The following is a 21,759-nucleotide window of genomic DNA, read 5'->3' as shown; positions in this document are numbered from 1 at the left end:
GACTATCAGGGTATACAGTATATACCTCTCTCTAATGTATATGACTCTATCAGGATATATATACCTCTCTCTAATGTATATGACTCTATCAGGATATATATACCTCTCTCTAATGTATATGGCTCTATCAGGATATATATACCTCTCTCTAATGTATATGACTCTATCAGGATATATATACCTCTCTCTAATGTATATGACTCTATCAGGATATATATATACCTCTCTCTAATGTATATGACTCTATCAGGATATATATACCTCTCTCTAATGTATATGACTCTATCAGGATATATATACCTCTCTCTAATGTATATGACTCTATCAGGATTCTCCTTTGACCATTTGACATCTTGTATTTACTGTTGTTTAGGCTGGTTGAATGATTTGTCTGTGAAAGCTACTTCATCTGTAAGAAAACAGGCGTCTGCACCAGTGACTGTAAGTTATGTGATTTCCTCATGTGAAATTAAAAGGATGTTTGTAGCCTACGCAGTTATAAAATGGCTGTTGAAACTGTGGCACATATTTCTCAGGACATTAGAAGTCAGATAAATGTGTTGATACGTAGGAAAGATGGGCAAACCCTCGTTGGTCTTGGCTTTCTACACACTATTATAAGGTTAGTCGATGTCAGACATTCAATAGTCAGAGTAGGTTGGAGTTATGATCACTTATCATGCTGACAAACCTGATGGTCTCTGTGAACTGATCTGAACAGGTTTAGGCTGGTCATCTATGATATGTAGGTTGTATACAGTACATTCTCTGTCCTGCTACTGGTAGGACTATAACATTATGTGAACTGATCTGAACAGGTTTAGACTGGTCATCTATGATATGTAGGTTATATACAGTACATTCTCTGTCCTGCTACTGGAAGGACTATAACATTATGTGAACTGACCTGAACAGGTTTAGACTGGTCATCTATGATATGTAGGCTATATCTGAGGTATAGACCTCGATCTACACATCACTAACAAACCACTACTATACATTATAACCTAGCCTACTTTACATAATATAACATCTACACATCACTAACAAACCACTACTATACATTATAACCTAGCCTACTTTACATAATTTAAAATATCTTACTTGTTGCAAATAAACTTTGAATGGATCAATGATTTCCCCCTCAGATCAATCATGTCAGTTTTAGCACTTCTGTCTATATTCTCAGATACATTTAGAAAACAACAGATTGAAAGACAATAAATAGCCTACTTTAATTTAATAAAAATAAGTGTGAGACATGGCCTTGTGTTGCTGTACTGTCTATAACTACCTTAACAAACAGTGACTTATTATTATTATTATTATTATTATTGTTGTTGCTGTACTGTCTATAACCACCTTAACAAACAGTGACTTATTATTATTATTATTATTATTGACAGTTACCATGGAGATGACATTTCACAACTACATATTCATGTGATTGCATTAAATCACCTGACTGTTTCGATATGTCTCTTAGTAATTTTTTTATAAGAGATCATTAATAAATTATAACAATTGACATTCAAGAATTACTGTTAACCACAACCAACATGCTGGATCTCTGTTTAGGGGTCAGTGCTCTAAAATGAGTCTCTCTGGGGAGAGAGATGAAGGGGACCCTGCCTCTAAAATGAGTCTCTCTGGGGAGAGAGAGGAGGGGGACCCTGCCACTAAAATGAGTCTCTCTGGGGAACATGACACCAAAGCTAAGAGGTGAGATGAGAGTTGTTGAGTTGAACTATTAAGAGTTTCTTTTAAAATGCTATTTCCAAAAATGTTCACATTTGTTTTTAATCAAAAATGGTTGCTTATGGGTGGGTGCCTTCAATATTACTGTTCTCAGATTTTTTATTAATAGTTTGAATTTTTAAAATTATTTGTATTTTTTATTGCAAAACGCTTAAGTTATAACTACATTATAACTATAATATATAAGTTGTTTAGCTGGAATGGAATGTTGCTATCCTGTATATTTGACTGTGATATGTGGTTGTCTCACGTAGCTATCTTAATTAAGATGAAAACACTTACTGTAAATCACTCTGGATAAGAGCATGTGCTAAATCAGGAGTTCTCAATCTGGGGTCTGTGGAGGTACTGCAGGGGTTCTCAATCCGGGGTCTGTGGAGGTACTGCAGGGGTTCTCAATCCGGGGTCTGTGGAGGTACTGCAGGGGTTCTCAATCTGGGGTCTGCAGAGGTACTGCAGGGGTTCTCAATCCGGGGTCTGTGGAGGTACTGCAGGGGTTCCACGGCACCCTGACTGTACTCGTTGCAATGTTAGACATTTGATAGAATTTTCACACGACACGACCACTTTGCATACTCTTAATGATTACCTAATATAATGGAATGCATATCTTTTTAACCAATTCTGATCGTTGTTACCAGCAGAATTTTGACATTATTACCGTTATATCAACACACTCTTCACACCCGTTTAACATCTAGCTTTTACATGGTAGGCATCAAGTCCCTTGCCAATAATGTTGCCTACAACGTTGCATTCCATGTTCATTTTCATCAAACACATATTACGCCCTAGATACCTTCAATTGCCCAATTTAAAGCCACGCCCAATTTATAGCCACGCCCAAATTTATTACACCCTAGATGCCTTCAAATGCCCAATTTATAGCCAACTGCACAATTTAGGATTATTATTTAACAACATGATGTAGATAATTAAATAACAACATGATGTTGTGCTCCAAAGGGAGAAATAACATGATGTAGATAATTAAATAACAACATGATGTTGTGCTCCAAAGGGAGAAATAACATGATGTAGATAATTAAATAACAACATGATGTTGTGCTCCAAAGGGAGAAATAACATGATGTAGATAATTAAATAACAACATGATGTTGTGCTCCAAAGGGAGAACTAACATGATGTAGATAATTAAATAACAACATGATGTTGTGCTCCAAAGGGAGAAATAACATGATGTAGATAATTAAATAACAACATGATGTTGTGCTCCAAAGGGAGAAATAACATGATGTAGATAATTAAATAACAACATGATGTTGTGCTCCAAAGGGAGAACTAACATGATGTAGATAATTAAATAACAACATGATGTTGTGCTCCAAAGGGAGAAATAACATGATGTAGATAATTAAATAACAACATGATGTTGTGCTCCAAAGGGAGAAATAACATGATGTAGATAATTAAATAACAACATGATGTTGTGCTCCAAAGGGAGAACTAACATGATGTAGATAATTAAATAACAACATGATGTTGTGCTCCAAAGGGAGAACTAACATGATGTAGATAATTAAATAACAACATGATGTTGTGCTCCAAAGGGAGAAATAACATGATGTAGATAATTAAATAACAACATGATGTTGTGCTCCAAAGGGAGAAATAACATGATGTAGATAATTAAATAACAACATGATGTTGTGCTCCAAAGGGAGAAATAACATGATGTAGATAATTAAATAACAACATGATGTTGTGCTCCAAAGGGAGAAATAACATGATGTAGATAATTAAATAACAACATGATGTTGTGCTCCAAAGGGAGAAATAACATGATGTAGATAATTAAATAACAACATGATGTTGTGCTCCAAAGGGAGAAATAACATGATGTAGATAATTAAATAACAACATGATGTTGTGCTCCAAAGGGAGAAATAACATGATGTAGATAATTAAATAACAACATGATGTTGTGCTCCAAAGGGAGAAATAACATGATGTAGATAATTAAATAACAACATGATGTTGTGCTCCAAAGGGAGAAATAACATGATGTAGATAATTAAATAACAACATGATGTTGTGCTCCAAAGGGAGAAATAACATGATGTAGATAATTAAATAACAACATGATGTTGTGCTCCAAAGGGAGAACTAACATGATGTAGATAATTAAATAACAACATGATGTTGTGCTCCAAAGGGAGAAATAACATGATGTAGATAATTAAATAACAACATGATGTTGTGCTCCAAAGGGAGAAATAACATGATGTAGATAATTAAATAACAACATGATGTTGTGCTCCAAAGGGAGAAATAACATGATGTAGATAATTAAATAACAACATGATGTTGTGCTCCAAAGGGAGAACTAACATGATGTAGATAATTAAATAACAACATGATGTTGTGCTCCAAAGGGAGAAATAACATGATGTAGATAATTAAATAACAACATGATGTTGTGCTCCAAAGGGAGAACTAACATGATGTAGATAATTAAATAACAACATGATGTTGTGCTCCAAAGGGAGAACTAACATGATGTAGATAATTAAATAACAACATGATGTTGTGCTCCAAAGGGAGAAATAACATGATGTAGATAATTAAATAACAACATGATGTTGTGCTCCAAAGGGAGAACTAACATGATGTAGATAATTAAATAACAACATGATGTTGAGCTCCAAAGGGAGAAATAACATGATGTAGATAATTAAATAACAACATGATGTTGTGCTCCAAAGGGAGAACTAACATGATGTAGATAATTAAATAACAACATGATGTTGTGCTCCAAAGGGAGAAATAACATGATGTAGATAATTAAATAACAACATGATGTTGTGCTCCAAAGGGAGAAATAACATGATGTAGATAATTAAATAACAACATGATGTTGTGCTCCAAAGGGAGAAATAACATGATGTAGATAATTAAATAACAACATGATGTTGTGCTCCAAAGGGAGAAATAACATGATGTAGATAATTAAATAACAACATGATGTTGTGCTCCAAAGGGAGAACTAACATGATGTAGATAATTAAATAACAACATGATGTTGTGCTCCAAAGGGAGAAATAACATGATGTAGATAATTAAATAACAACATGATGTTGTGCTCCAAAGGGAGAAATAACATGATGTAGATAATTAAATAACAACATGATGTTGTGCTCCAAAGGGAGAAATAACATGATGTAGATAATTAAATAACAACATGATGTTGTGCTCCAAAGGGAGAAATAACATGATGTAGATAATTAAATAACAACATGATGTTGTGCTCCAAAGGGAGAAATAACATGATGTAGATAATTAAATAACAACATGATGTTGTGCTCCAAAGGGAGAACTAACATGATGTAGATAATTAAATAACAACATGATGTTGTGCTCCAAAGGGAGAAATAACATGATGTAGATAATTAAATAACAACATGATGTTGTGCTCCAAAGGGAGAAATAACATGATGTAGATAATTAAATAACAACATGATGTTGTGCTCCAAAGGGAGAAATAACATGATGTAGATAATTAAATAACAACATGATGTTGTGCTCCAAAGGGAGAACTAACATGATGTAGATAATTAAATAACAACATGATGTTGTGCTCCAAAGGGAGAAATAACATGATGTAGATAATTAAATAACAACATGATGTTGTGCTCCAAAGGGAGAAATAACATGATGTAGATAATTAAATAACAACATGATGTTGTGCTCCAAAGGGAGAACTAACATGATGTAGATAATTAAATAACAACATGATGTTGTGCTCCAAAGGGAGAAATAACATGATGTAGATAATTAAATAACAACATGATGTTGTGCTCCAAAGGGAGAAATAACATGATGTAGATAATTAAATAACAACATGATGTTGTGCTCCAAAGGGAGAACTAACATGATGTAGATAATTAAATAACAACATGATGTTGTGCTCCAAAGGGAGAACTAACATGATGTAGATAATTAAATAACAACATGATGTTGTGCTCCAAAGGGAGAAATAACATGATGTAGATAATTAAATAACAACATGATGTTGTGCTCCAAAGGGAGAAATAACATGATGTAGATAATTAAATAACAACATGATGTTGTGCTCCAAAGGGAGAAATAACATGATGTAGATAATTAAATAACAACATGATGTTGTGCTCCAAAGGGAGAAATAACATGATGTAGATAATTAAATAACAACATGATGTTGTGCTCCAAAGGGAGAAATAACATGATGTAGATAATTAAATAACAACATGATGTTGTGCTCCAAAGGGAGAAATAACATGATGTAGATAATTAAATAACAACATGATGTTGTGCTCCAAAGGGAGAAATAACATGATGTAGATAATTAAATAACAACATGATGTTGTGCTCCAAAGGGAGAACTAACATGATGTAGATAATTAAATAACAACATGATGTTGTGCTCCAAAGGGAGAAATAACATGATGTAGATAATTAAATAACAACATGATGTTGTGCTCCAAAGGGAGAAATAACATGATGTAGATAATTAAATAACAACATGATGTTGTGCTCCAAAGGGAGAAATAACATGATGTAGATAATTAAATAACAACATGATGTTGTGCTCCAAAGGGAGAACTAACATGATGTAGATAATTAAATAACAACATGATGTTGTGCTCCAAAGGGAGAAATAACATGATGTAGATAATTAAATAACAACATGATGTTGTGCTCCAAAGGGAGAACTAACATGATGTAGATAATTAAATAACAACATGATGTTGTGCTCCAAAGGGAGAACTAACATGATGTAGATAATTAAATAACAACATGATGTTGTGCTCCAAAGGGAGAAATAACATGATGTAGATAATTAAATAACAACATGATGTTGTGCTCCAAAGGGAGAACTAACATGATGTAGATAATTAAATAACAACATGATGTTGAGCTCCAAAGGGAGAAATAACATGATGTAGATAATTAAATAACAACATGATGTTGTGCTCCAAAGGGAGAACTAACATGATGTAGATAATTAAATAACAACATGATGTTGTGCTCCAAAGGGAGAAATAACATGATGTAGATAATTAAATAACAACATGATGTTGTGCTCCAAAGGGAGAAATAACATGATGTAGATAATTAAATAACAACATGATGTTGTGCTCCAAAGGGAGAAATAACATGATGTAGATAATTAAATAACAACATGATGTTGTGCTCCAAAGGGAGAAATAACATGATGTAGATAATTAAATAACAACATGATGTTGTGCTCCAAAGGGAGAACTAACATGATGTAGATAATTAAATAACAACATGATGTTGTGCTCCAAAGGGAGAAATAACATGATGTAGATAATTAAATAACAACATGATGTTGTGCTCCAAAGGGAGAAATAACATGATGTAGATAATTAAATAACAACATGATGTTGTGCTCCAAAGGGAGAAATAACATGATGTAGATAATTAAATAACAACATGATGTTGTGCTCCAAAGGGAGAAATAACATGATGTAGATAATTAAATAACAACATGATGTTGTGCTCCAAAGGGAGAAATAACATGATGTAGATAATTAAATAACAACATGATGTTGTGCTCCAAAGGGAGAACTAACATGATGTAGATAATTAAATAACAACATGATGTTGTGCTCCAAAGGGAGAAATAACATGATGTAGATAATTAAATAACAACATGATGTTGTGCTCCAAAGGGAGAAATAACATGATGTAGATAATTAAATAACAACATGATGTTGTGCTCCAAAGGGAGAAATAACATGATGTAGATAATTAAATAACAACATGATGTTGTGCTCCAAAGGGAGAACTAACATGATGTAGATAATTAAATAACAACATGATGTTGTGCTCCAAAGGGAGAAATAACATGATGTAGATAATTAAATAACAACATGATGTTGTGCTCCAAAGGGAGAAATAACATGATGTAGATAATTAAATAACAACATGATGTTGTGCTCCAAAGGGAGAAATAACATGATGTAGATAATTAAATAACAACATGATGTTGTGCTCCAAAGGGAGAAATAACATGATGTAGATAATTAAATAACAACATGATGTTGTGCTCCAAAGGGAGAAATAACATGATGTAGATAATTAAATAACAACATGATGTTGTGCTCCAAAGGGAGAAATAACATGATGTAGATAATTAAATAACAACATGATGTTGTGCTCCAAAGGGAGAAATAACATGATGTAGATAATTAAATAACAACATGATGTTGTGCTCCAAAGGGAGAAATAACATGATGTAGATAATTAAATAACAACATGATGTTGTGCTCCAAAGGGAGAAATAACATGATGTAGATAATTAAATAACAACATGATGTTGAGCTCCAAAGGGAGAAATAACATGATGGAGATAATTAAATAACAACATGATGTTGTGCTCCAAAGGGAGAAATAACATGATGTAGATAATTAAATAACAACATGATGTTGTGCTCCAAAGGGAGAAATAACATGATGTAGATAATTAAATAACAACATGATGTTGTGCTCCAAAGGGAGAAATAACATGATGTAGATAATTAAATAACAACATGATGTTGTGCTCCAAAGGGAGAAATAACATGATGTAGATAATTAAATAACAACATGATGTTGTGCTCCAAAGGGAGAACTTGAAATAACATGATGTAGATAATTAAATAACAACATGATGTTGTGCTCCAAAGGGAGAACTTGAAATAACATGATGTAGATAATTAAATAACAACATGATGTTGTGCTCCAAAGGGAGAACTTGAAATAACATGATGTAGATAATTAAATAACAACATGATGTTGTGCTCCAAAGGGAGAACTTGAAATAACATGATGTAGATAATTAAATAACAACATGATGTTGTGCTCTAAAGGGAGAACTAACATGATGTAGATAATTAAATAACAACATGATGTTGTGCTCCAAAGGGAGAAATAACATGATGTAGATAATTAAATAACAACATGATGTTGTGCTCTAAAGGGAGAACTAACATGATGTAGATAATTAAATAACAACATGATGTTGTGCTCCAAAGGGAGAAATAACATGATGTAGATAATTAAATAACAACATGATGTTGTGCTCCAAAGGGAGAACTAACATGATGTAGATAATTAAATAACAACATGATGTTGTGCTCCAAAGGGAGAACTTGAAATAACATGATGTAGATAATTAAATAACAACATGATGTAGATAATTAAATAACAACATGATGTTGTGCTCCAAAGGGAGAACTTGAAATAACATGATGTAGATAATTAAATAACAACATGATGTAGATAATTAAATAACAACATGATGTTGTGCTCCAAAGGGAGAACTTGAAATAACATGATGTAGATAATTAAATAACAACATGATGTTGTGCTCCAAAGGGAGAAATAACATGATGGAGATAATTAAATAACAACATGATGTTGTGCTCCAAAGGGAGAACTAACATGATGGAGATAATTAAATAACAACATGATGTTGTGCTCCAAAGGGAGAAATAACATGATGTAGATAATTAAATAACAACATGATGTTGTGCTCCAAAGGGAGAAATAACATGATGTAGATAATTAAATAACAACATGATGTTGTGCTCCAAAGGGAGAAATAACATGATGTAGATAATTAAATAACAACATGATGTTGTGCTCCAAAGGAAGAACTTGAAATAACATGATGTAGAGATAATTAAATAATCAGAAGAACAACGTGTTTATTATTATACACTCTGAGAACATAAGGTTCCTTCTAGAGCCAAAAAGGCTTCTATCACTTCATTAATATATGGAACCACTAAAAGTGATATATATGTTTGGGTTCAGTGAAGAAGAACATCTAGAGTTCTGATCAACAAAAGGTTAATATTTCGCCTAAAATGACCCAAATCTAACTGCCTGTAGCTCAGGCCCTGAAGCAAGGATATGCATATTCTTGGTACCATTTGAAAGGAAAAACTTTGAACTTTGTGGAAATGTGAAAGGAATGTAGGAGAACAGAATAACACAATAGATCTGGTAAAAGATAATATAAAGAAAAACCAACCGTTCATCTTTTAAATGCCAGAGAAAGGCCATAATCCAGACCAGATACAATCTACTTTTTGTTCAATAGATGGCATGTATCTGCAAAGTTTTATACTGATCCAATGAACCATTGTATTTGTGTTAAAAATGTTGTATCAAGACTGCCCAAATGTGTCTAATATGTTTTCAAATAACTGTTCATGTTCGAAGTCATGCACTCTCCTCAAACAATAGCATGGTATTATTTCACTGGAAAAGCTACTGTAAATTGGACAGTGCATTTAGATTACCCTCTTAGAACTACCCAGTTCCAGTGTATTTGTCATCAGCAACCGCTGAATAGCATAGCGCAACAGTCAAAAATATTACTAGAAAATATTCATATTCATGAAAGCACAAGTGAAATATAGCGAAACACAGCTGAGCCTTTCGTCATCTCAGATTTTGAAATGATGCTTTACAGCAAGACAAGCGTTTGTGTAAGTTTATCGATAGCCTAGCATAGCATTATGTCCAGCTAGCATCAGTAAGCTTGGTCACGAAAATCAGAAAACCAATCAAATTAACCGTTTAACTTTGATGATCATCGGATGTTTTCACTCACGAGACTCCCAGTTAGACAGCAAATGTTCAGTTAGTTCCATAAAGATATTTTTTATATCCAAATACCTCCGTTAGTTTGATGCGTTATGCCCAGGAATCCACCGGAAATAGCGGTCACGACAACGCAAACAAAAATTCCAAATTAGATCCATAATGTCGACAGAAACATGGCAAACATTTTTTATAATCAATCCTCAAGGTGTTTTTCAAATATCTATTCGATAATATATCAACCGGGACAGTTGGTTTTTCACTAGGACCGGGAGGAAAAATGGCTGCCTCTCTGTTTTGCGCAAGAATCACTCTAAGAGCAAACAACTGACCACTTACGCAATGTGGACGTTTACGCTCATTCTTCAAAATAAAGGCTTAAAACTAAGTCTAGAGGCCGTAGACACCTTAGGGAAGCCACAGAAAAGGAATCTGGTTGATATCCCTTTCAATGGTCAATAGGGATGCATAGGAACACAGAGGTTTCAAAATAAGAGTCACTTCCTGATTGGATTTTTCTCAGGCTTTCGCCTGCAATATAAGTTCTGTTATATTCACAGACAATGTTTTTATAGTTTTGGAAACTTTTTAGTGTTTTCTATCCTAAGCTGTCAATTATATGCATACTCTAGCATCTGGTCCTGAGAAATAGGCCGTTTTCTTTGGGAACGTTATTTTTCCAAAAATAAAATAGTGCCCCCTAGCTAGAAATTAAGCTCTGTCCTGGGAATTGTTCTTCTTACTTACAACCTCATGCGTGTTTGAGGTTGTGGACAGGTGTCTTTTATACTGATAACAAGTTCAAACAGGTGCCATTAATACAGGTAACGAGTGGAGGACAGAGGAGCCTCTTAAAGAGGAAGTTACAGGTCTGTGAGAGCCAGAAATCTTGCTTGTTTGTAGTTGACCAAATACTAATTTTCCACCATCATTTGCAAATAAATTCATTAAAAATCCTACAATGTGATTTTCTGGATTTTTTTCTCATTTTGTCTGTCATAGTTGAAGTGTACCTATGATGGAAATTACAGGCCTCTCTCATATTTTTAAGTGGGAGAACTTGCACAATTGGTGGCTGACTAAATACTTTTTTGCCCCACTGTATGTAGCAATTATCACCAGTCAGAACCTCACCAGTCAGAAACTCAACCTCAGTATACCAGCATTATAAAACATAATCTTAATATCTGATATTGCGAATAATCAACCTCAGAATATTAACGACAAGAGTGCGTCTTCCAGCCCGCCAATAAATTACATCATGCAACCCTCCCGGTTAGTAAATTTCCCTCGACATACCCCTGGAGAAGGCAGAGTGACGACACAAGCTTTTTTTTTGACTACTAGAGAGAGAAGACAGAGCAGGTCGATGCTGGAAAATAAGTTTTTCTCGACCAGAGGTGACTGAATTAACATTCAGGCTTATTGATTATTGTTATAGAAATGATTTTTTTTTGATTTTTTTTTGATTATAGCAGGTATTGAACCCTGGGTAAATAATCACTAGTCAGAACCTCAACCTCAGTATACATTCATTATAAAAAGTCATCTTAATAAGATCTCATATTGTGATATTGCGGGGCTGAGTTGACTACTATGTTCTAAGAGTGTATAATAATAAACACGTTGTTCTTCTGATTATTTAATTATCTACATCATGTTATTTCAAGTTCTCCCTTTGGAGCACAACATCATGTTGTTAAATAATAATCCTAAATTGTGCATGGCTATAAATTGGGCATTTGAAGGCATCTAGGGTGTAATAAGAAGAAGGCAGAGCAAGTCGATGCTGGTTGATGAATTTAACAATGAATGTACAAGGAAAAACCATTTTTCGCGACCAAAGGTGACTGAATTAATGTTCAGGCTTATTGATAATCTTATAGTATAATTTCAAAACATGAGCATAAAACCAGGTAATAATAAACATGAATCATCAGTATATTACTTCACAATAATCTGTTAAATGCTTTTTCAGTCCTTCCTCTTGTGTTAGCAGTGTGGAAAGGGACAGGAAGAAGCCCTCTTGTGTTAGCAGTGTGGAAAGGGACAGGAAGAAGCCCTCTTGTGTTAGCAGTGTGGAAAGGGACAGGAAGAAGCCCTCTTGTGTTAGCAGTGTGGAAAGGGACAGGAAGAAGCCCTCTTGTGTTAGCAGTGTGGAAAGGGACAGAAAGAAGCACACAGGAGTTTTCCTGTGAGGGGGAGTGGTGGTGTATCCAGGGAGAAAACTAAACTAATCTTCTGAAATGTCATTTGTGGTCTAATGCTACCATCTATTGGAATTATTTAGCAACTGCAGTAGTACTGAATAATGTGTAATTCCTTACTATTACTCAGAATTGCAAAATGTAACATTTTCTAGTTCATTTTACCACTTACAACCATAAAATAACCATTTACTGCATAACAAACAATGAAAATGACAAACCAAAAACACCACACATTTGGTTAAATATATATATTTTTAACTATTTATTTAGATTGGTGACATTATCTGCCAAAATAACAGCCCTGTAGACAAAGAAGAGCTCTCCAGTAGGTACTAAAACGTTTAAAAGACGTTTAATTTAATTTTCTCAAAAGTGGTTACAAGTTTATCATATTTTAAAGCAGAATGACTTTCCCATTGTTCCTCAACTGTAGTGTCTGATATACCGTTGTTCCTCAACTGTAGTGTCTGATATACCATTGTTCCTCAACTGTAGTGTCTGATATACCGTTGTTCCTCAACTGTAGTGTCTGATATACCATTGTTCCTCAACTGTAGTGTCTGATATACCGTTGTTCCTCAACTGTAGTGTCTGATATACCATTGTTCCTCAACTGTAGTGTCTGATATACCATTGTTCCTCAACTGTAGTGTCTGATATACCATTGTTCCTCAACTGTAGTGTCTGATATACCATTGTTCCTCAACTGTAGTGTCTGATATACCATTGTTCCTCAACTGTAGTGTCTGATATACCATTGTTCCTCAACTGTAGTGTCTGATATACCATTGTTCCTCAACTGTAGTGTCTGATATACCATTGTTCCTCAACTGTAGTGTCTGATATACCATTGTTCCTCAACTGTAGTGTATGATATAGCATTGTTCCTCAACTGTAGTGTCTGATATACCATTGTTCCTCAACTGTAGTGTCTGATATACCATTGTTCCTCAACTGTAGTGTCTGATATACCATTGTTCCTCAACTGTAGTGTCTGATATACCATTGTTCCTCAACTGTAGTGTATGATATACCATTCTCTAGCCCTGAATCTCTACTTTTATCCAATGTAAAAAACACTATTCCAAATGTTGCAACACAAGACCGAATCGAGCCGGTCAGTCACATTTGACTGTATAAAACCTAGCAGTACTACTGATTTCTCTGAGAGTGAGGCAGATATATATTATTACTGTATAAAACCCAGCAGTACTACTGATTTCACTGAGAGTGAGGCAGATATATATTATTACTGTGTAAAACCTAGCAGTACTACTGATTTCACTGAGAGTGAAACAGATATATATTATTACTGTGTAAAACCTAGCAGTACTACTGATTTCACTGAGAGTGAGGCAGATATATATTATTACTGTATAAAACCTTGTAGTACTACTGATATATAGCATTTAGCAGATATATAGCATTTAGCAAAAAAAACATTTGTCTCACTGAAATGAAACCACCAAGATATAGATTATAAACAAATACATGTCTGTCATTGAACTACCCCATGCCATGATTAGATAGTGAAAAAACACACCAATCTCTTTCATAATGTCTTTAAACAATAAATCAAAAATACGAATGATTCTTAAAAGTGATATGTAGCATTTCGGAATGAAACTCTTATGTTTCCCCATCTGAGCTCAGAGGAGATGAGAGATGTAATGTTTGTCTCTGTTGTGTTGAAGTCCAATCAAGCAGGAGAGACCAGCCTCCCCTGTACCCAGCTGTGTATCCATGAAGAGTGAGAAGTCTATGACTCAACCTTTACAGTTTGGAGAGGGAGACTTTTCTACTGAACAAAGGTAAGAAGAACTCATGGGTCATGGTCAGTGAGTTAAACAACACTGTCTCTAGTCATTTCTCCTCTCCCATTTTCCCATTTATTGTTGTTGTTTCCATAATCCATAGGCTCATCATTTTGTCCATTTGCATAGTCCTAAAACAATATTAAACAATCACAACATTTCCTCCCTGTGTGTGTGTGTGTGTGTGTGTGTGTGTGTGTGTGTGTGTGTGTGTGTGTGTGTGTGTGTGTGTGTGTGTGTGTGTGTGTGTGTGTGTGTGTACTCCCTGGATGAGGAGATATAATCTCATGTTTTGTCCACAGAAACCAACAGGAGAGATCAGAGTCAGAGATTCTCAGTGGTCAGTCTTCCCAGAGTCATCAAACAGACCTGGCCTCCATATTCAGTGTATGTGGTCCTGTTATGTACATTTGTTTTTGTTTACCTCAAGTAAAGTTGATCTGTCAAACATTCATTAATGTGTTAATGAGAAAGCATTTAGTCTCTTGCTTAACTTATTTACTTTATTTATTTCAGTTGCTTGAAGAGAAAATTATGACATTTGTGAAGAACGAGATGAAGATGTTCAAGAGGATTCTTAGTCCAGAACTCCCAGAAGGCTTTGAGAGTCAGAAGCAGGACAAGGAAATTGTGGACGCTGAAGATGAGAAGCAGGAGAGCAGTGCCAGAGAGGGGGCTCTGAAGATCACACTGCACATCCTGAGGAAAATGAACCAGAAGGAGCTTGCTGACACACTGGAGAAATGTAAGATCTGAATGTTGTCTTATAACATTTAAAAGCTGTAGCTAAAGTACAGCTAAAGTAGCTGTGTAACTCAATGATATTGTAGCAGCCTCAACACAACACCTAGTGACCTCATCAAGTAGCAGCAGGGATGTGTTGTGGTGATTCATTTAGAGAGAGAGACAACATTAATAATACCATCAATAATACCAATAATAATATAATCAGTCACACCAGTCTGTAATGCATTATGAAAACATTTACACATTTATACAGTCAGTTAAGAGAATAAATTATTATAATGTAAAACTTTATAACAGTCCTACAATAGTGTAGGCATTAAAACAGACGTAATATTAATATCCTCTGTGTTATTTCTAGATTCAGATGAGCTTGCTGTGATTTGCCAACGTGAACTCAAATCTAATCTAAAGAAGAAGTTTCAATGTGTATTTGAGGGGATCGCTAAACAAGGAAACCCAACACTTCTCAATAAGATCTACACAGAGCTCTACATCACAGAGGGTGGAACAGGAGAGGTCAATAATGAACATGAGCTGAGACAGATTGAGACAACAACCAGGAAACAAGCAAGACCAGAGACTGCAATCAAATGTAACGACATCTTCAAACCCTTAACTGGACAAGACAAACCTATCAGAACTGTGCTGACAAAGGGAGTCGCTGGCATTGGAAAAACAGTCTCTGTGCAGAAGTTCATTCTGGACTGGGCTGAAGGAAAAGCAAATCAGGATGTCCAATTTGTATTTTCATTCCCTTTTAGGGAGCTGAATTTGATGAAAGAAGACAAACACACTTTCATTAAACTTCTCAATCACTTCTCAATGGAAACCAAACAATCAGGAATCTCCATCTACAACAAGTACAAAGTTCTGTTCATCTTTGATGGTCTGGATGAGTGCCGACTGCCCCTAGACTTCCAGAAGAACAAGATCTGTTGGGACGTCACAGAGTCAACCTCAGTGGATGTTCTGCTGACAAATCTCATCAAGGGAAATCTGCTACCCTCTGCTCTCCTCTGGATAACTACCCGACCAGCAGCAGCCAATAAGATCCCTTCAAGGTGTATTGACCAGGTGACAGAGGTACGAGGGTTCAATGACCCACAGAAGGAGGAGTACTTCAGGAAGAGATTCAGTGATGAGGACCTGGCCAGCAGAATCATCTCACACATAAAGACATCAAGGAGCCTCCACATCATGTGCCACATTCCAGTCTTCTGTTGGATTTCTGCAACAGTCCTTGAACACATGCTGAAACATAAGAGAGAAGAGATGCCCAAGACTCTGACTGAGATGTACACACACCTTGTGGTGTTTCATACCAAACAGAAGAATGAAAAGTATCTTGAGAAAGAAGAGACAGGTCCACACTGGAATAAAGAGAGCATTCTGTCACTGGGAAAACTGGCTTTTCAACAGCTTGTGAAGGGCAATCTGATTTTCTATGAAGAAGACCTGAAAGAGGCTGGCATTGATGTTAATGAAGCCTCAGTGTACTCAGGATTGTGCACACAGCTCTTTAAAGAGGAATGTGGGCTGTACCAGGACAAGGTGTACTGCTTCGTACATCTGAGCATTCAGGAGTTTCTGGCTGCTGTATATGTGTTTCTCTCATTCAACAACAACAATGAGAATCTAATGGACAAACTGCAAACAAACGACGAGCCTGAAGTTACTTTCTACAAGAGTGCTGTGGATAAAGCCTTACAAAGTGAGACAGGAAACCTGGACCTTTTCCTCCGCTTCCTTCTGGGCCTCTCACTGGAGTCCAATCAGAAACACTTACGAGGTCTACTGACAAAGACAAGAAGCAGCTCACAGAGCCACGAAGAAACAGTCGAGTACATCAAGGAGAAGATCGGGGAGGATCTCTCTCCAGAGAGGAGCATCAATCTGTTCCACTGTCTGAATGAACTGAATGACCATTCTCTAGTGGAGGAGATCCAAAGATACCTGAGATCAGGAAGTCTCTCAAAACCCAACCTGTCACCTGCACAGTGGTCAGCTCTGGTCTTTGTGTTGCTGACTTCAGAAAAGGAGCTGGATGTGTTTGACCTGAAGAAATACTCCAGATCAGAGGAAGGTCTTCTGAGGCTGCTGCCAGTGGTCAAAGCCTCCAGAGCTGTTCTGTGAGTAAATACAATGACATTCAAGTACTAATCAGCTAGAATAAATATTCAGTTTAGAGAAAAAAAGGTATTATAATATGTATATAATATTATATTGATAAACATATTGAATAAATTCATTGATTTTCACATTAGTATAACATTATGACCATACGATTCTAGAAGACAGAGGATGAATCTATATGTTGTTTGAGAGAATAAACCAAATGCATCTGCCATTGTCCTTCTACACTACTGGTGTTAAATTAACAGTGTGTTTGTGAAGTCATGATGATCTCTTTGTCAGGCTGTCAGGCTGTGGAGTCACAGATGAAGGCTGTGCTTCTCTGGTCTCAGCTCTGGAGTCAAACCCCTCACACCTGAGAGAACTGGATCTGAGTAACAATGACCTGAAGGATTCAGGAGTGAAGCTGCTCTCTGCTGGACTGGGGAATCCCCACTGTAAACTGGAGACTCTGAGGTCAGTATTATCAGATATGAAAGCACTTTATGTGTGTAGTTCTCCCATTTGAAAAAGTCGTAATTAATATAATTTGCAGTTTGTCTCGGTTGTGTTTTGGATGTTTTTCCTAATAGAAACTGAGTGGTGAATAATGTCCTGTCATTTTGGAGTCACTTCACTTGTATTGTCAGTAAGAATAGAAGATGTTTCTGAACACTTCTACATTCATGTGGATGCTACCATGATGATGAATAATCAGGAATGAATCGATGATAATGATGAATGAGAAAGTTACAGAGGCACAAAGATCATCCCCCCTCTGTTATTGGTAATGGTGAGAGGTTAGTATGTTTTGTTGTAGCCTCTGTTATTGGTAATGGTGAGAGGTTAGCATGTTTTGTTGTAGCCTCTGTTATTGGTAATGGTGAGAGGTTAGCATGTTTTGTTGTAGCCTGTTATTGGTAATGGTGAGAGGTTAGCATGTTTTGTTGTAGCCTCTGTTATTGGTAATGGTGAGAGGTTAGCATGTTTTGTTGTAGCCTCTGTTATTGGTAATGGTGAGAGGTTAGCATGTTTTGTTGTAGCCTCTGTTATTGGTAATGATGAGAGGTTAGTATGTTTTGTTGTAGCCTCTGTTATTGGTAATGGTGAGAGGTTAGCATGTTTTGTTGTAGTCTCTGTTATTGGTAATGATGAGAGGTTAGTATGTTTTGTTGTAGCCTCTGTTATTGGTAATGGTGAGAGGTTAGTATGTTTTGTTGTTGTCTCTGTTATTGATAATGGTGAGAGGTTAGCATGTTTTGTTGTTGTCTCTGTTATTGGTAATGGTGAGAGGTTAGTATGTTTTGTTGTAGTCTCTGTTATTGGTAATGGTGAGAGGTTAGCATGTTTTGTTGTAGCCTCTGTTATTGGTAATGGTGAGAGGTTAGCATGTTTTGTTGTAGCCTCTGTTATTGGTAATGGTGAGAGGTTAGGATGTTTTGTTGTAGCCTCTGTTATTGGTAATGGTGAGAGGTTAGCATGTTTTGTTGTAGTCTCTGTTACTGGTAATGGTGAGAGGTTAGCATGTTTTGTTGTAGTCTCTGTTATTGGTAATGGTGAGAGGTTAGTATGTTTTGTTGTAGCCTCTGTTATTGGTAATGGTGAGAGGTTAGCATGTTTTGTTGTAGTCTCTGTTATTGGTAATGGTGAGAGGTTAGCATGTTTTGTTGTAGCCTCTGTTGTTGGTAATGGTGAGAGGTTAGCATGTTTTGTTGTAGCCTCTGTTATTGGTAATGGTGAGAGGTTAGCATGTTTTGTTGTAGCCTCTGTTATTGGTAATGGTGAGAGTTTAGCATGTTTTGTTGTAGTCTCTGTTATTGGTAATGGTGAGAGGTTAGCATGTTTTGTTGTAGCCTCTGTTATTGGTAATGGTGAGAGGTTAGCATGTTTTGTTGTAGCCTCTGTTATTGGTAATGATGAGAGGTTAGTATGTTTTGTTGTAGCCTCTGTTATTGGTAATGGTGAGAGGTTAGTATGTTTTGTTGTAGCCTCTGTTATTGGTAATGGTGAGAGGTTAGCATGTTTTGTTGTAGCCTCTGTTAATGGTAATGGTGAGAGGTTAGCATGTTTTGTTGTGTCCTCTGTTATTGGTAATGGTGAGAGGTTAGCATGTTTTGTTGTAGTCTCTGTTATTGGTCATGGTGAGAGGTTAGCATGTTTTGTTGTAGCCTCTGTAACTTTCTCATTCATTATTATTCATGATTCTTTCATGATTTTTCTTAATCATGGCATCATCAGGATTAATTTATTATTGTTTAGAAACATGTTATCTACTCTCTTAGACAGAAAAGTTCTCCCCTCATCATCCACCATTTTATTATTGTGCAAAACACAACCAAAACAAACTGCAAATGCAATCAACGAGTTTATGACAAAAAACTAAATGTGTCTTAAAATACCCTCAAATTAAAGGTGACATTATAAACTGTCACCTCATATGAAACATTTGACCTCAAATCCAAAAATGTTGGAGTATAGAGCCACATTTGAAATGTTAGCTTCACTGTCTAAATAGATATGGTGTGGACTGTATACTCAATACAATCTAAATCTGATACCTCACTGTCTAAATAGATATGGTGTGGACTGTTTACTCAATACGATCTAAATATTATACCTCACTGTCTAAATAGATATGGTGTGGACTGTATACTCAATACAATATAAATCTGATACCTCACTGTCTAAATAGATATGGTGTGGACTGTATACTCAATACAATCTAAATCTGATACCTCACTGTCTAAATAGATATGGTGTGGACTGTATACTCAATACAATCTAAATCTGATTCCTCACTGTCTAAATAGATATGGTGTGGACTGTATACTCAATACAATCTAAATCTGATTCCTCACTGTCTAAATAGATATGGTGTGGACTGTATACTCAATACAATCTAAATCTGATACCTCACTGTCTAAATAGATATGGTGTGGACTGTATACTCAATACAATCTAAATCTGATACCTCACTGTCTAAATAGATATGATGTGGACTGTATACTCAATACAATCTAAATCTGATACCTCACTGTCTAAATAGATATGGTGTGGACTGTATACTCAATACAATCTAAATCTGATACCTCACTGTCTAAATAGATATGGTGTGGACTGTTTACTCAATACAATCTAAATCTGATACCTCACTGTCTAAATAGATATGGTGTGGACTGTATACTCAATACAATCTAAATCTGATTCCTCACTGTCTGTCTTCTGACTGATGCTGCTTTTTAAACTGGTCTGGTCAGTCTACTATAATATTTGTACTATACATGTTTCTATCTGCAGGCAATACTTTGATCATTTGTCATTTTTTATGATGATACACTATTTTACAAATAGATATGGCAGGTTTCAGGACACTGATTTATCTGAATATGTACAAAAATATACTGCCACTATTTTCACCACCAAAGAATATCAGTGTGATTTTAATATGATGTGACTCTTTGTCAGGATGTCAGGCTGTCTAGTCACAGAGGAAGGCTGTGCTTCTCTGGTCTCAGCTCTCAGTTCAAACCCCTCACACCTGAGAGAGCTGGATCTGAGTAACAATGACCTGAAGGATTCAGGAGTGAAGCTGCTCTCTGCTGGACTGGGGAATCCCCACTGTAAACTGGAGACTCTGAGGTCAGTATTCCTGTAGTTGGTCAACAAGTGATAACTGTTCACCAGATCCACATGTGTTTACCAGACACACATAGTCCACACCATATGTGTTTGGACAGTGAAGCTTACAGTTTTATATGTGGTGCTTTGCTCCAGCATTTAGGATTTGAGATATAATGTTTCATATTAGGTGACAGTACAGAATGTCACCTTTTATTTGATTTTAATGGTGAGAGGTTAGTATGTTTTGTTGTAGTCTCTGTTTTTGGTAATGGTGAGAGGTTAGCATGTTTTGTTGTAGCCTCTGTTATTGGTAATGGTGAGAGGTTAGTATGTTTTGTTGTATCCTCTGTTATTGGTAATGGTGAGAGGTTAGCATGTTTTGTTGTATCCTCTGTTATTGGTAATGGTGAGAGGTTAGCATGTTTTGTTGTAGCCTCTGTTGTTGGTAATGGTGAGAGGTTAGCATGTTTTGTTGTAGCCTCTGTTATTGGTAATGGTGAGAGGTTAGCATGTTTTGTTGTAGTCTCTGTTATTGGTAATGGTGAGAGGTTAGCATGTTTTGTTGTAGCCTCTGTTATTGGTAATGGTGAGAGGTTAGCATGTTTTGTTGTAGCCTCTGTTATTGGTAATGGTGAGAGGTTAGCATGTTTTGTTGTATCCTCTGTTATTGGTAATGGTGAGAGGTTAGCATGTTTTGTTATAGCCTCTGTTATTGGTAATGGTGAGAGGTTAGCATGTTTTGTTATAGCCTCTGTTATTGGTAATGGTGAGAGGTTAGCATGTTTTGTTATAGCCTCTGTTATTGGTAATGGTGAGAGGTTAGCATGTTTTGTTGTAGCCTCTGTTATTGGTAATGGTGAGAGGTTAGTATGTTTTGT

General features: G+C 35.7%; 3 protein-coding genes across 4 annotated transcripts in view; 2 read left to right on the top strand and 1 right to left on the bottom strand.

Annotated features, from left to right (window-relative positions):
* The window catches only part of LOC118937868 (stonustoxin subunit beta-like), a 397,513-nt gene that overhangs the window by 209,479 nt on the left and 166,275 nt on the right, over positions 1-21,759 (bottom strand). The window lies entirely within an intron of this gene.
* On the top strand, positions 341-20,988 carry LOC149979037 (NLR family CARD domain-containing protein 3-like). Its single transcript, XM_036939595.2, has 8 exons — positions 341-441; positions 1,579-1,722; positions 14,282-14,398; positions 14,704-14,788; positions 14,918-15,146; positions 15,507-17,277; positions 17,564-17,737; positions 20,726-20,988. Exons 2-8 carry the CDS (start codon positions 1,595-1,597, stop codon positions 20,913-20,915), a joined length of 2,694 nt encoding a protein of 897 aa, XP_036795490.2. The 5' UTR covers positions 341-441; positions 1,579-1,594; the 3' UTR covers positions 20,916-20,988.
* LOC118937847 (NLR family CARD domain-containing protein 3-like) overlaps positions 372-21,759 on the top strand; it is a 527,060-nt gene continuing 505,672 nt past the window's right edge. The window contains exon 1 of the mRNA XM_036939608.2: positions 372-441. The gene's annotated coding sequence lies outside the window, so the exon portion shown is untranslated. The remainder of the gene's footprint in view (positions 442-21,759) is intronic.

The sequence above is a fragment of the Oncorhynchus mykiss genome, chromosome 13 (genome assembly GCF_057628025.1).
Source record: "Oncorhynchus mykiss isolate SJ-2025 chromosome 13, ASM5762802v1, whole genome shotgun sequence".
NCBI classification, from domain to species: domain Eukaryota; kingdom Metazoa; phylum Chordata; class Actinopteri; order Salmoniformes; family Salmonidae; genus Oncorhynchus; species Oncorhynchus mykiss.
Note: the sequence above shows the minus strand (reverse complement) of the source record. Positions and strands in the feature narration are given on the sequence as shown.